Source organism: Apteryx rowi, unplaced genomic scaffold (genome assembly GCF_003343035.1).
Source record: "Apteryx rowi isolate R43461 unplaced genomic scaffold, aptRow1 scaffold_1, whole genome shotgun sequence".
Lineage (NCBI taxonomy): Eukaryota > Metazoa > Chordata > Aves > Apterygiformes > Apterygidae > Apteryx > Apteryx rowi.
In genome coordinates, this window is record NW_020447196.1 from 4,824,122 (window position 1) to 4,840,434 (window position 16,313).

Consider the following 16,313-nt stretch of genomic DNA (forward strand, 5'->3'; position numbering starts at 1 on the left):
CCCATGCTGATTTTCATAGCCAAAATTTAGTGTAAATTCTCTATTGACAAAACATAAAAGGCCAAGAACTCTCACAGGCTCAAATCAGAGCAGCAGCAACAATGACATAATAAAAATATGATACTTTCAACAATATACATTTGTATACTATTTTTAGTCTTCACCAACTATTTAGACAAAACTTCAGTTAGAATTAATTAAAAGTCACAAGAAGAAGTGAAAAAAATGGAAAAAATGATAGTACTGGAAATCAAGCGAACAGGTGCTTGTTTACATTAAAGAAAAAGTCCACAATTTAAAATGAAGAGATGAATTCCCAGATACGCTGATAATGCCTACATTATATGAGTTCCTGTGCACTTACCTGGACTTTGACATATTTCACTGAAAGAATAATACTTAGCTCCTACCTGTAACAAGTTCTGTGTTTTGAGGGTTCATACCTTATTGTAATATTATTTGGTTACTTTTGTTAAAAATAAGCAAGTCAGCCAGACTCTGCCCTTCACACTCTCACTGAACAGTTACCACTTATTAGGAATAAGGGTAGCAGAACTGGCCTATCTTGAACTACAGTAATTGAACTACTGCATCGAGCTGCCGTGCAGCTCTGTGCCAGGCACATCTGAAGCCTGTACGCCAGCAGTCGTTACTCCAGAGCAACCTGGGAAGCTCTGCAGAAGGATTTTGCCTGGCTTAGTCAGCATAGGTCAAATACTATTTGGATGATATGAGTAGTGCAGCTGAGAATGGCCTGAGCGATTCCTGGCACGGGTCTCGGCTGGCTCCACGGGTGCGTTAACTGGTCGGTGCATTGGTTTTACTGGGAGGAGGCCTCCACGGCGCCGACATAATTCATAACGGAGCTGATGGTGTCAGTCCTAGCGTGCAGTCAGCTCCTGCCCAAGTCCCACAGAGCTTTATGCCAAGGATTGCCAGGGCAGTAAGGCCGGGTTTTGCTCGGTCACAGCTGCGAGGTGCCGTGCAGGGAGCCTGTGCGGCTGCAGCCCGGGCTGAGCACCGGAGCTGCGCTCTGCTTAACCCCCCGAATCTGCCTTACGCAAATAAGACAGTCTTTCGAGCACAGTGAAACAGGTACCTTATTTCCCTGGACTAGGTGTGACCAACGCTATGATGCATGTCGGGGGCTTCAGTGAGGTACTTAATTTAGCTAGACCGAATAAATGCAAATGGTATATTTAAGTATCAAAACATAATGGAAGGCTGTTTTTCACTTTCCCTATTACAAAAGATTAACAAGATTAGAGGAACCGTGTCAGTAGCACATAGGGTGCTTTTACAGAGAGATGCAAATCCTACCTGGGTTTGAAAGTTGTATTTTCTCTTGTTAAGCACAGCGAATGCATTTCATGACTGAAGACTTAAATAAATGTGGCAGAGTTATGATGTGTGTATAGAGTGAGGGCTGTTCTGTCTGTATGTGTCTCTACTTATCCAGCTTATAAATGTGGTTATACACTGAACGGAATGAAAGAATTCGTAATGCAGCAATTAACATACTAGAAACTGTTTGTTTAGTGAAGTCTTTTTATAGCTGTTAAAATAACACACTAAAATATACAAACGCTAGTTTAATAAGGCAAAATAAAATCATTAGCCTGATTTAGGGCTGGATTCTGCCACCATTACTCATGACTAAGTGGTGCTTTACTCACGAACTGCCTACTCCTGCGTGAGACGGTGGCAGAGCCGGGCCCCCAGGGAGCAGATACACTCCCGACGGATTTGGGGTGAGCAACTAGTGCTGATGGGCCTAACGCCAATCTGGCAATGACGTGCAGGGTTTAGGGTTGTACCACTAGAGTTGTATCAAACCCTAAATTTCCTCAGTCATTGGTCCTCTAGTCATTGCTGTTTGACTGCTCCCTCCTCCTCTTCCTCCTCCTCCTCCCCAAAGACAGGAGGGGAGGCTTAGCCGCACTGATGCCGGACCAGCGTGGCTCTTGCTTACCAGAGAGTTTTTTAAAACAAGAAAAAACACTGGCTTCTGTATCTGGAATTAGCCTTTCCAATTGCTGTTTTAACTGCTAATTTATGTATAGGCAATATTCTCTCTATAAATTAAAATATATATATATCAAAATCTCTCTCTATATATATATTTCCATTAAATAATCTCTCAAATAGTGACCCTCCAAAGTGTTTTAAGCATGGACATGGGCTATTAGCAACAGAGGGAAGAGAAAGACCCATAGGATCTCATATCCTTACCATGGATTACGTGTAGTATTTCAGAAATAATAGGTACTTTGTATTACAGTTTATTTTGTTACTTGTTGCTTCAGTGGACTTTAATTGATAGTAACAGAGAACTGTAAACATAATCATCCTTGTCTTTGTTATAACCACAAAATCTCTTATGTATCTAGTTTTGCTTTTTAGTGATAGTATTAAAAATCCTTCCAGAACTTTGTTAGAATGGTTCTGCATGGTGGATGATAATGTTCTTTTTGGATTATTGACTTTTAAAAATACATGTTGATACTATATATACCAGCTCTGATCTATTGCAAAAATAGATATTCTAGCCTGAACAGCAAAATATGAAGTATTAAATCTAGGTAATAGATCCTGCAGTTCCTTCAGGTGCTTAATAGTTAATGAGTGTAATATCCTTCAAAAGCACTGCAAAGCGAGCATATGGCTCAGAAAACTCCTATGGCATTCCAGGATCAAAGTTAAACAGCAGGAACACAAGGTTAGAGGAATTAGAGATGGATAAACCCATTACCTTGTAACTTACCCCGTTCATCCCTCTGCCGAGGTCGGACTGTATTATTTGACACTCTTTTGTCGTTAAAGGTTGAGAGAGATGTTTGGGGGGGCTGCAGGCTTTAAAATTCTCTGTGCGGGTCTCGCGGATGCGTTTCGTAGCCGACTACAGCCGCTCGGCGCGGGACGTGCGGCCCGTGGCGGCAGGGACGCGTCCTTCAGCACGCGGGCTGCTTGGATCTCGGAGTCTGCAGAGTCGCAGTTTATACCCCCGGTGGGGCACGCGCTTTTGTCTGTCCGCATGCAAACAAAAGATTGTGCAAACCAAAGATGCTTAAAACAAAACTTTCCTCAGCTCTAGCACCTCTGAGGCACGTCTCTGCCTCGAGCCAGCTGAGGTAGGTGGCACGACGTTATCCGTGGTTGCGGTGGAGGCTGTGGCCGGGCCGCCGCGGGGAAGGGCGCGCGGTGTTTCTGCAGCGTAACGCAGCCGGCGGGACGCGTCGCCCGCACGACACGGGCACCGCTGCTGGAGGCGGCGGTTCTCGTTAAGCACTCTTTTCCCATAACTGGAAAGAGGCTTAAAATCCCTGTTTGGCCAGGCGGCAGGGTGTGAAAGTACGATATAACCATACAGCAGAGTTTTGTTTGTTGACTTTCACACTAATTATTGCTGAAGGTTTGAATTGGGGCAGGTCAGGAAAACAACTGCAGTCAGGTGCAACCTGTAGCCAGGTTCCCTGTTGGACAGGGCACGAGAGAGCTCGTGTCCTGGCAGGGACCAAGCTTGAACGTCTCTCCCTCGTAGCTGCCGTCGGGCGGTGGAGCAGGAGACGCCCGCCAGCCACGCAGCGAGGTCCTTCGTGCCCCTTCTCCGGCGGGGGCTGCCTGCTTTTCAGGCGCCTCCCTCATGAAGGCGCGTACCGGTGCTCTGCTGGCAGCTTACGCACAGACCCTGGACTGAGGCTGCCACAAGTCATTGCTTTTATAATAAAAATTATGGAAATGTGACAAATACTACTGTACAAACCCAGTGGCAGCGTCCGCTCCTAGCACCGAACGGCAGCGCCAGGGTTGGGATTTGGCAGTCACGGGCAGCAGCCCTGGCCCCGGCAGTGGCCCCGGCGTCACCCCTGTCGGGTTGGGCGCTGTTACTCCAGCTGCCCTGGGGTTTTCTTTCCTGGAAGTTACTTTTTTTGTGATAGGACAAGTAACAGAAACTGCTTAGCCACCTGGGTGACAGCGTTGGGTTCGGATGCATTTTAGTCTCCCCGGCACCTCTGCTCCAATTCGCAGCATTTTTTTCTCTGCCAAAGCAGGTAGCAGTATTTATCGTACCCACCTTGAATAAATATTGAGTAATATTGCCCTTCGGAGACTCTGCGAGCGTGTCCTGCCGCGGCCGCCTCTGGCCACGCTCGCCCCGGGGCTCCCCTCGGCCCCGGCTCCGCACCGAGGCGGCAGCCGCGTAGGGACCAGTGCACCGGGAGAGCTTTGGGGAGCGCGGGGGCTCTGCTCGGCCCCCGCGGCGGGGAGCAGCCGGCGGGGAGAGGAGCGTCGGGGCGTAGGGACCAGTGCGCTCCACCGCCCGGCGGAGACACGTGGCGCTCTTCTGCACCTCCTGTAAAATGAGAAAAAGAAGACACATTTTAATGACAGTTTTCTAAAGTGTGCATTCCCCACTGATTTGACATTGGGCAGGAAAAATGTCTACAGAATCAATTTTTAATAAGTGTAAACAGCTGAATTATGAATGACAAAAATATCACTGAATGGTTAAATATTAATCATGTAATTACTTAAATTAATACTTTTAGCGCAACGTCGGGGTGAGGAGTTTTGCTTATGTGGCGTCAGGCCGCGGCCGGGTGGGAGAGGTGGTGGGAACGGGGGAGCCCGGCGGCGGGGCGGGGCGGGACGGGCGCGCGGGGCCTGCCGGCAGCGGGACGCACCGCGGTGCTGCTGGCGCTTTGCCCTGGCCTGCGCTGCTGAGCGAGCTCACGGCCAGGCCCACGGCGTTGGCTGCTCTTCCTAAAACCTCTGGAACCGGATTTACTAAACAAGAATTTAAGTTTTCTGCTCAAAAAGAGAGAGTTTATCCATCTTTCGGGGCTGTCAAGAAAATGCCTAAACTGTGGCCTGAAAACAGAAGGCAGAAACCCCCGGAAAACTCTCCTGTCCTGAAATCCTTCCTAACCCTCGCGACAGCGAGAGTCGGGCGGGCAGAGCCTTGGCTGCGCTGCCGGTGCTCGGCGGTGATCCCTGCAAGCCTGAGCGGTGCTCCCGGAGGCGCTGAAAGCCCTCGCTGCTCCCAGGATGGAGCTTGGCAGGCGTATGAAGCCATGAAGCCTGCAGTTTGGGGACTGGCCCCCCCCCCCCCAGCCCCGTGTTACTGTTTGGAGAAGAAAAGTAGGGAGCTAGTTCAGTCCTGCAGGTGGAAAACAGGGAGCTGGCATTATCAGGGCACATGCGCAGAAAACACTGTCTGTAGGTACTTAAATACAGCACGTTGCTTCCTTCCCTGTCCCAGGAGCTAAGAGAAGAATTTACTGGCGATCTTGCCCTTGTGGGTTGGCTGGCTGCATTGTTTGTTTTTAATCTAATAAAAGCAGATCTTAAATATCATAGTGAAATCAGTATAAAGCTAGAAACTTGCCCTTTGGCATTTTGGCTAAACATTATTGAAAATGTAAAAGCCTGTAGCAAAAAACAACAGAAGCACAAAGAAACTGCAGCAATATGATCAACAGGTTGTCTTCTAAAAGTTAGGAAGAACAGTGCAAAGTATCCAGCCTGGGCGCGAATTACGGGACAGACGCACGGGCTGGAGGCTGGGTGCTGCTACGTGGGGCCGCACTGCAATTCAGGAGGGGAAACGTGCAGCTGAGAGGTGTGCAGCGCTGGCAAGACAGAGCTGAAGCGCGGTGGGAGTGCTCCAGATGCTGGTGATAGGAGATGGAGGCAATGGAAAGGCAAGCTCGTAATCCTTAGGCCTTTAACTGCTTTGATTGATCCTGCCGTGATGTATGCTCTGCCTGGAAATTAAATCTTGGACAAAAGCTGTGAAAGTGTTTATAAATTAAAAAGTGAAGTGTCTCTTGCAACAGGTGGGAACAGCGAAGAAGCATTCGTTGCTCAGACTTACCCATCTCTGTAGGATCTAAGTTTAGCTCTTTTTGCCTTCTGTCTTACTTTCCTGAGACTTCCACCTTGCTACAAGCAGCGCTGGAAGCATCACACCTGCTTGGCATAAGCAAGTGGTTTCTCCTGAAGACGGCGTAACCTAATTTGCCCACCAGAAGGGTGTTGGCACCATGACCACTCATAAAAGCAGCCATTTTCGGGGGTGAACAGTGCCTGGTCGAACAGAGCTGCAGGGCTGCAACCTCACCCGTGACTCGAGTTCATGACGCGTGGGGGAGAGCCGGAAGGCAGCGGAGCTCCCCGAGTGCCTGCCTAATCGGTATCTCATTTCTGACTGATCACAAAATTTGTGCAGTACAAAACCATTCCCATTCCCTTACCCTGGGCTGACTTCATCTGCTCTCTAATGTGCGCAAACACTGTGGGTCCCAGTTGTGGTATCCTTCAAGACACTGGAAGCTGAAATGTTGTTGCCCATGGGACCTCTTCAGTACTCATGATTTTCCACGGCTGCACAGTTCCACCTCAGTCTGCTTCCAGCTGCAGTCCACTCCTGTACAAAACACAAAAGGTTTTCTTAATTTCCAGACAGCATGCACACTCTTGTTTCCCTAAATTTCTCTAAATCATTAATATTTATATTTGCTATGCTATTTCCTTAAAGAACAGTCTGCACACATCTTGCTTCCCAACTTCCATACACTGTGTTTTGTTCTGTCCAACCTGAGACCTGTCCATGGAGCAAATTGGCATCAGGTGGGGGGGTTTCCATGCTCTTTTTCTTGGCTTTACACCCCACGAGTAAGCCTGTTGTGCAGAGTTTGCATTAGAAGCTCTGTGTGCCTGTCATTTGAGTTCACTTTGTGCTCTCAGGGTGTTGCATTTGCCAACTGACTTTCCACAGGTGGAGTTTGTATTGGTGAGAAGAGAGAAGCAGGAACACTTTCTGCATGCAGGGTTACAACATACTGAACTGAAGTTTGTTCTTGGAACATAGCAGCCCCCTAAAATGTCAAATAAATCCTTAAACTATTCATCACTCTCTTTTTGGGGTGGCAGTTAAGTCTTTCAACACTCTGCGAGTTTCTTTCCCCAGCAGTAATTTTGCTGGTGAAGAAATACAGCTCAGGGCACTCCACAAAAGCCTCAAAATTCATGTTTTGTTTTCATTACCAAAAAAATGCTTCGCTACTTTAAAGAACAGCCCATTAAAATTTTGTATCCTGTCTTCCCTGCATCCTTTCTTTGTTGGCAAGCCCTTCCCCAAATGCACCAAGGAGTTGAGCAGCAGCCCTTGCATTGCTTTTGCAAACCTCACAGAAAAAGGGCTGCAAAGCGGAGGAGGTTTAAGCCACAGCCCAGCTTGTTTAGGTGTAAGATGAGTTCTCAAAACTTTCAATACCCAGGCAAATTTACTCAGTAAATGTACAGCACTGAATATTAAGTTGCTGTATCAGTGTTACCTCTGGTTTCAGTCTAACTCAGAACAGCACACAAGCTCCTGTGCATGTCTAGGAAAATAAATTAACTCTCTGGTTCCTGGACTAAAATTTAACATTTTACAAAGCAATATATTTAGCTGTCTCAGGCAAATAGCCCTAAAATAACAATGAAAAGGAAAATAATGAATTACGGGAGGCTCACTGAACCTTGGGATTAAATTAAATGTTGCGATGTGAACTGAATTGTTTTTTCTGATACAGTTGAAAGGGTAGAGGTTGAAGAAAAAGCAGTAAATGTATTACAATTAGGGTTTGGGGAAGCATTTGGTTATTCTCATAAGTAAATCAGACCAGCTGAATACTAACACAGACACGAGGGAAGGATAGCAGGCAGTAAAACGTGGAACTTGCATGAGAGGGCAGAAGGCTTTTAAGCTGAATTCAGCAGGGGATTGCTAAGTCCAGTTTCATTTACTATCTCAAAAATTAGAAATAAGTGGCACATTAATTAAATTTACAACTAAACTAGAAAGTGAGAAGACCAGACCGAGGTGCAGCTGCGTTGCAAGGCAGGGCAGGGGCAGCCACGCGCGTCGGCGGCTCCGGCGCGGGCAGACTTTGAGCGGAGCGAAGCCGCCGCTCTGACGCACTGCCGTGACGCTCGCCCTGTCCGGCCGCGCCGCGCGCCTCGCGCTGCCGTCGCCAGGTCCCCTTCGCGGTGGGCCGCGAAGCTGAAGCGTGCCCTGGCCGGGGCTGCAGTCAGGACGCAGCTTACGGCTTCCGCGCTGTCCGGCCGTGCCGCCAGCGAGCTCCTCTTCCCTGGACGGGGAAAGCCCAGCCCTGCTTGCGGAGCGGGACGCGGGGATGCTGCACGGCTGCGTACGAGGGAAGATGCTCGACAGGGAAGCCAGCGGGCTGGGGAATAGTCTCTCTGGGAAATAATGGCATCCTCCTTGGCAGGGTTATTTAAAACTCGACTTTGAAACTTTAGACCCTCGGCAGTTGGGAACAATGCTGCACTGTCGGAGAGATGGACTCAATTACTTAATAGGTTGTTGCTGTCTGTCTCCTGTGATTTTCTTTTCAAGAACATATATTCAGCTGGGTTATTTCTCATGGGAAGGCAAAGCGTTCGGAAACAAGCCAGTCGTTTGGGAGGGAGGAAAGGGATGAATCCAGCCAGGCAAATGCCCACTTTGCTTTCTGTAGCGCGCACGAGGAAACCCAAATGATGCAGCTGATGTTGTACTTTGCTCCCATTTACACCTAGCCAGCTGGATTCCCGGTTTCCTATGTCTCTCTTCCTTTTCTTTGGCCTGTTGGTTGCTAGCTTGCTGCAGCACCCAGCCTCAGGTGCCCCCTCACCCAGCACTGAGGGACCCAGGCGGCTCATCTCAGCGTGCAGGTGTTCCCTCCTCTGAAACGGAAATGCCTTGATGGCGTTTCATCCAAAAGACAGCCGAGACGGTGAAAAAGCTAGCGTCCAGCAACCCATCCCACAGCAGCAGCGCAGGTCTCCGTTGACTCCGTACGGTGCACAGGGATGTATAACATACCTGGTGGTACATGGTCATACCAGAATTGCTCCGCCAACCGCAGGGCGAGAATTTCACGGGCATTTTCCCCGTCAGGGTTATGGGCCTAGTTTGCAGCCCTCATTCTGGGCAGTGAGAGTTTTGCTTCAGGAGCAGTTGCGGGGCTCTCGCTGCCGACGCGCGCGGCTGTATCAGCATGCATACGCGCGCTTGTGCGTGCGTGGGTGTGTGCGCACGCGGGTCCAAAGCACCTATCGTTGCGCGCTTGTTTGGATGTCTCACCAAATTAAGATACCGAATTACCTTATGCACATTGAATTGAGTAACTAAATTGGCTGGAGGTTTTTAAGCCCTAAGGGTGTAACAAGATTTTGTCTCTTTTGCCCATTTCTTTTTCTTTTCTTTTTCAGAATAAGTCGTCTGTTTAACGGCACAGAGCCTATTGTCTTGGACAGTTTAAAACAACATTATTTCATTGATCGAGATGGTGAAATTTTCAGATATATATTAAGCTTCCTAAGGACATCTAAACTACTGCTCCCAGATGACTTTAAGGTAAGGAAAGCCATAGTCTGCAATCTTTTTTTTTTTTCTCCATTCTGTCATTTATTTTGGTGCAGGTTGGTTTGTGTGCTTGACCTAAACACACTTAACTAAATGTTGCTGTTTATTGTTAGGATTTTTAGTACTTGTGTATTACACTAGGGATGCTATTATTTAATAAATGGACCAATGGTTGTCATGGATACCATAAAAAGTTAAACGATGAAGCTTACGGCTAAATCAGTTTTTCTAAACTAATTGTATTTTCTCACATTTTTAGCTTATTTATCAGGGTATAACAACAATTAAGAAGCAACACCAGCAACTAGCACTTACCAGGGTTTAACGTTCGGAATCTGAAAGAAATGTTTTAAATTTGATGGTCAGAGAAATTAAGCTGTATAAATCTTTCTCTTGTCGGTATTAAAACAAAACACCCAGAAACAGACCCGTGAGGATTTCTGTTAGGTATAACCAATGCAGATATTTTCGTTTCAAGCAGTGATCTTTAACACAATTTATGAATATCAGAATATTCTTGGGAAATGGAATTTACTGAGGAGAGTCTAAGGAATAATACATGTTTTCTATGAAATAGTGGCATTGGGCTGCTTTGCAAATCCTGATTGTTTAAACGCTCTCCCCCTAGACTTGTTTATTTGGCTTTGCGCTTATGAAGCTGGCAACATTGTCATCCTTATGTATGAAAATTAGAAGACAAAAGTATCCAAAGTGTAGATGACAAGAGTAAACAAAAGAACGAGCTCCGGGATGAAATGGTGAATCCGTTATAAGGATAAGGGGATCCTCTCCGGAGACATGGAGCATTGCTGGGAACCAGCGTTCCCGCGTGGCGTCGCGCGATTCCATGTTCCACGTTGCGCTAGGCAGGCAGGGCGATTTGGCCGGTCATTACCGAGTCATCCCGAGTCTGTGGTTGCTGTGGTGGCTTCAGCCTTGGCGTGCAGCTGATCCTCAGCCTGCAAACCAGCTCTCAGCCATTTTTGCCTGAGCAGTGAGTATAATCACGTTTGACCCAGGCATCACCGAGCTGACGGTTAAAATTAAAGGGATCGTTGTGCGCTGCCCCAGAAGGCGCTGCGGGCTGGGAGGGAAGGTCTCGTCCCCAGGCAGGGAGGAGGTTTGGCTTCCAGAGGCAGTGCTGAAGCTCCAGTCCAAGTGCTGTCCCGAGGACTGGTCGTTCCGGAGCGCGGCGGGCAGGCTGGGAGGCGACCGCGCGTGCGGGGTGTCGGGAAGCAGGGGGGCAGAGCAGAAGGGATGGATGTGAGAAAAGGTACGTATGGAGAACTGGGAGAAAACACACAGGTAGGAGTGAAGCTGAAGACCAGGACGTTCCTGTGGGTTGTAAGGAACAAGTAAAGGCAGGGGTGAACGGAGAAATAATGTATTAGAACGCCAGAGAGATGCTTTTAGCGGCGATGTTTTGGACAGGCTGGTGAGACAAGGAGGAGTGAGAAGAGGGTGTGCTAGCAATGTAGCTGGAGGTGATCGTGGCCCAGGCTGGCAGCGGGAGGGTGGATTTCAGAGGTGCTGTGAAACGAACCCAGCAGGATTCGCAAGAGCCCCGAGGTGAGGAGGTCGGTGGATGCCAGCGACTTGTCTGCGCAGCGAGCTGCTGGCAGGGCTGCGAGAGAGCCTGCCCCTGTGCCCACACTCGGTCCGTTGCTCCAGACCATCTTTTTGCATAGGGTTAACTGTATTTTATTTAGTTCCTCCCTGAGAGAGCTTTAGAGCAAACCTCAGGCTAATGAGGGCTCAAGAACAAAGCGAAGTATTGCTAGGTAGGGAGTAACTAAATAAAAATGCATAGAAGAATGCGCTGCAAAGCTGTATTAAAACTGCATTGTAAACGGATTTGACTTCACAGAAATCTTGTAATTTTACCAGCGTGATTAAAGTGACAGAAGACAATAATCAGAGGCTGCAAGTGGAATCACTTGGTGTTTCTAAATGCAAAACGCTATTTAAGGTATAAAACCTGACAGGTTTTCCAGTGAGACTTGCATTAAATGTTCTTTATGTCAAACAAAGCATTATCAAGTGTTTTGAATATTTATTAGTTTTTTACCCCTTAATTTAATCAGCAGTTTATTAGCCTCAAGGTTTAGCCAAGTTGCTTTTCAACTTGAATTGCTGCTCGGATGGTTATTTTGGAAAGTTTGGAATGTTAGTACCACACCAATGTTATTGTATTTGCTATTTAAGTGTTGTTTTCAGACTAAGTTAACACTGAAGTGCAGAGAAAATGGGGTATGTGTTCCTAGGCTAGTGATTCTTTATTATCAAGTCTGATTGGTGTGTTTACAGTGAATATTAATTACTCTTCCAATTACTGATAAGCCAGAACTTGAAAGCCTTTGGTATCTGACAGGTCTCCCTCCTGAGAGCAATACTCGAATAGGTCATACAAGTTTCCTGGGTTTTGTGGGTTTTAAGCCACATGAAGTATGACATGAAATTACCATAAGCTGTTTGGCTCCGCTGTCCTTTGCACCCAGTCTGTGCTGTGCCGAGGCGATGGCGAGCAGCGGGAGAGGTTATCCTCTACCTTAATTTCCCCCATCAGAGGTGTTTTCCCCAGGGTACTTATGACCAACATTTGCCCCCTTCAGTTTCATTACAAATCTTCAAGCAATCAGGACCATACTGCACATCATAGCTACTTATCTGAGATTGACTCCTTGCTTAGAGATCTTCAAACAAAAGTAGGCATAGGCAACTTGTATATTATTACTCCATCTTTAGTAGGGGAGGAGCACAAAGGCACAGGACGTCTGAGTTTCATATTGACTGTAGATGTCACCTGTAGCACTAGAACCACAAGGCCCGTGCTCTGCTTTCTTAATACAGTTTTAAAATTAACATGGCTGCATCTAATATTGGGTACTCTCAAACCTACCGTAACAAATGGCACAGTAGTAGAAGTGAGCAATTTTCTCTTGTAGCCAGGAGTCAGATCTTCACGGCACTAAAATATAGAAGAAATGTTGAGTCAGGAGGAGAGTTTGTTGTTTCACATAAACAAAGCATAACAAGTGAAAAATGGGTAGAGAGAGACATTTTGGCCAATTCAGGAGTCAATTTTAGTTACAGAAATAAAGAACATCTTCAGTACTGAAGGAACAGCATCAGGTTCACATGAAACACGGTTTTACATTTTCTCTCGACCCCCTCTTAACCTGTAGTTAGCAGATCTGTACCAACCCGCTGCCATGGCCATCCTCACAGCAGCACAGCCTGCCTTGCAGTCGCGCTTCCTCCTCCTTCCCAGGAAGAGGCAACCAGTCGTAGGGTGACTGCAAAATTTAGCTGACACGAACTCCACCAGAAAAAGACTTTTCTACTACATCACGACCAGATTTGTGAAAGTCAAAATGCTGCGTCTTTGAAAGACTTGCTGATCTTTCCCCTGAAAACTAAATGTTGTCCAGAAGCTGAGGATGGAGAGAAGGCTGTGTGCATCCCTGCAGTCTGTCTGCTCCCTTTGCAGGTGATCTGACAGCGCTTCTCTCGTTCACGTTAGAGATACAAGAAGTTTGTGCCTTGTGCCATGGTTGTGGCTTTGTGTGCGAGCCGTACTGTAACCGGGAGGGACTCGGGAACCCAGGGCTGCCGTCTCGCTCCGGCATACAGGCGGGTGCACGCATGCGCAGACACACTTGCAAATATCTGATCGTTGTTGAGAACGTGAAACAGAACACGAGTGCAGGTGCCACCACTGGAGACCTTCTGTGGTGCTTTACCGCAAAGCGCGGGGCAGGCTGGCCATCTCCCCTTTCACTCTAGCAGGGAGCAGCCCTCCTCAGGAGCAGGGACCGTGGCTATAGGAGTCACCTGCTGAGCTCCCCGATCGAACATGAGCACCATGCCAGCTACCATACGCAGTGCTTGACTCTGGGCTGGGCTGCCACGAGGTACTGCCCTAAGAGGACGGGACGGTAGGGACATCATCCCTAGGAGAAACGGGAGACTCTTGGTAGTTCTGCAGAGCAAGGAGCTGCTGGATACTGTGCAAAATCTGCCCTGGGACGCTGCCTGCTGCTCGGCAAAGCTGCACTGGGCACAGGACTCCCCGTGAGAGAGAGGGCCCATTTGCCCGTACACATTTATCACTGTACCCCTGGGAGAGAAGCTAGAGCAGGCTGCTCTGAGGCTGAGTTTCAGTGAAATAGTGCACAACTGCCACTGTGCTAGGCAGATGCACCTGGCAGCTGCTCCTGTTTCAGTGAAATGTGCCTCTTTTGGACAGATGTAGGAAGATTTGTGTCTGCGTCTACTGTTGGTAACTCACCAAAGTGACCAGCATGGAAATATTTCTTGTAACTCCTGTGGCACCTCCCTGGCAGGGGTCCCTTGTGGGTTAATTTTTTTCTACTTGATATTTTGTTTTAAGAATTTGCAAATCAGAGTAGGATTTTGTATGTAGAGTGCAAGGGTGGAAATATCTATGTCAGTATTACCTGGACATCTCAAACGTAGCATAGACAATCCAGAGTTGGGCATCACTGTCAGTCCAGTCGCAGATGCATAGTACTCAGAATGGTTTATAAAACCTGCATGAGAAAGTAGTGTATTTAACAGTATGTTGAGTTCATCATCATGCCCAAGCACAGATTTTATAGAGAATTAGACCCCCATGCTTTGAGCCATTCATGTTTTCTTTGTTAGTGATTTTGTAAAATCCTCATCCCTACCTAAATATATTGTCAAATCCCTCAGTGTTGCTGAGGTCACTCAAAGCAGAAATGTGAGATCTTCAGTTACAGGAGCCAAACCAAAGTCAGGGCTGTGGAGTGGTCCATGGTGGCAGGAGATAGTCTGGGTAACACACAGTCAATGGAGTGTAGTTTCACAGCACGCTTCTCTTTCCAAGACTGTCACTGGTGGACAGCAACGAATTTTCTCTAGCCATTCCTAGAAGACCCTTTTCTATCCCATTTGTTCCTTACAGAGCAACAAATTCCCTGTATTGCCGCTGCCTGATAACAGATAGTTGCTGAGCATCCCTTATGCTGCATGTACACAGTGCCCCATCCCTACAAGCACATTTAAGATTCTAAACATTTTTGTTATAAATCCCTTTCTCTAGATACAAACCTTTTTTCAGCGTATTTGTGCTGAACCCAAGTGGGAAAGGAAAACCAAAGGGAGATGAGATGCGTTGTGTGTGGTGGTGAAGTTTGATTTTAAAAACTAACTCAAACTTGTTGGCTTAAATCCCAGTAGTTATGACTGGAGTGCATAGGTGTGTGGGTGCATACCCACTGCCATAAAGCACATTAAACTTTACCATAGCTCTTGTTTTCCACCCAGCAGCCTGAAATGTGTGCTGTATCCTCCTGGGAACAATTGTGGAAGAGCTGTCTCACTTGAAAACTGGTTGTTGCCTTATCACAAGAAGTATAAATTTTAATGTCCTTTATCTTGTTTATTTTAGGACAAATGATGGTTACAGCAGATGGTTTCACTTTCAGAAATGAAGGACTGATTTTTACATGGCTGTACCATCTCTCCTAGCTTTTACTGTTGAGTTTTCTTAGCACATAATCAATTGATTGACCTTTATAAATAATATGTTCTTTTATAGTGACCATGAATGCAAATATTCCAAAACTAGATTCTCAGGATGTACAGGAAACAGTGGCAGACTTTTCATTGACTTCAGTAAGCACTGGATGCTTCTGTTCACTCTACAGTGTTACAGTTGTAATATATGGTGGACTGTGTTGCTCCAGTGTCCCTTGTGAAGGAGATTTCAGAAAGTTGGGGGGTGGGGAGGGTGGTTTTTTGTTTTAATTTGGGCCACTGATCCCTGTAGGCTTAAACTGATCTCTTGCTCCGTAACCAAGGAACTTCGCAAGTACAGGGAGAGAAGCAATAACAGTTTAGTAGAGAGTGCTGATTTTTGAAAAAAAATTACCCTCCATCAGTGATCATTTCAGAAGTATACCACTGTGGAACAGTAGGGGCAGTTGTCCTCAGCTTAGACTAGTGGGCAGGGAATGAGGCCTTGGGGCTAGTGGTCTCTTACTTGGGACCAGGTAATGCAACCGGTCTCCATGGCTCTTCCAGCTGGCTAGTTCCTACCTCCAGTGTTTGCAGCATGTTTTCTGTATTGTTTCTTCTTTAATCTTCCTGTTGATTTTCATCTTCTAGCTTCCTTCTCTTGGCTGTGTTTGCTGCCCTCATTTCTTCTCGACTTCTCTTCTCAGTCTTCTGTTGCATTCTCCAGTCCTTTCTTCTCCCCTAGTGGTGTGCATATTGTCCCAACCCTAGAAGACATCAAAGAGATGCAAAGGATCAGATGTCCCTTTTGTAATGCGATAACCTTGCTAGTGTCATTGTTAATATTCATATATCTCTAGGCTGTAGGCAGCCCCGGGGTGAACAAGCACCTCTCCACTACTGGCGGTAGGTCTGCAGTGCCAAATTTGAACAGGGCTAACTGCTTTGGTTCAATAATATCCTGCAGCAGCAGATTTTACAGGTTAATTCCATGCTGCTGTGAAAGTAGCACCTTTTTTGAGCTGTATATTCAGTGGTCTTAGATTGTCCTTTTACCCTGAGTTCTAGAGCAAAGGCATTGCATTTATCCTTCATGTAATTTTTGGTGCCCATTTCTTGATCACTTCTTGTCATTCCCTTCTTTCCAGCGTAAATGATTCCAGTAGTTTCACTGTTATGATTATTCGTTTCCCTGAAAGTGAACTGCAGGCCTGCACAGACAGGTGCTGGGGCCGGATGGGTGCTGAGGTGCTACTTTTGCTGCTCCTTTTACCTTCAGGAACCTGAAGGAGGCAGTGAGGCAGGTGAAAGCAAACCAGCCCCGTGTGTTTCTCAGGCTCTGGTTTCTCTGGCACAGCACATGCACTGATGGGCACTGCTGGTCTTTTGG

The 16,313-nt window shown here is 47.0% G+C and overlaps 1 protein-coding gene across 1 annotated transcript in view; it reads left to right on the plus strand.

The window, feature by feature from the left end:
* Positions 1-16,313, plus strand: part of KCTD15 (potassium channel tetramerization domain containing 15) — a 43,735-nt gene that overhangs the window by 18,084 nt on the left and 9,338 nt on the right. Inside the window, exon 3 of the mRNA XM_026059111.1 lies at positions 9,265-9,409. Within this exon, the coding sequence (XP_025914896.1) occupies positions 9,265-9,409 (145 nt within the window). The remainder of the gene's footprint in view (positions 1-9,264; positions 9,410-16,313) is intronic.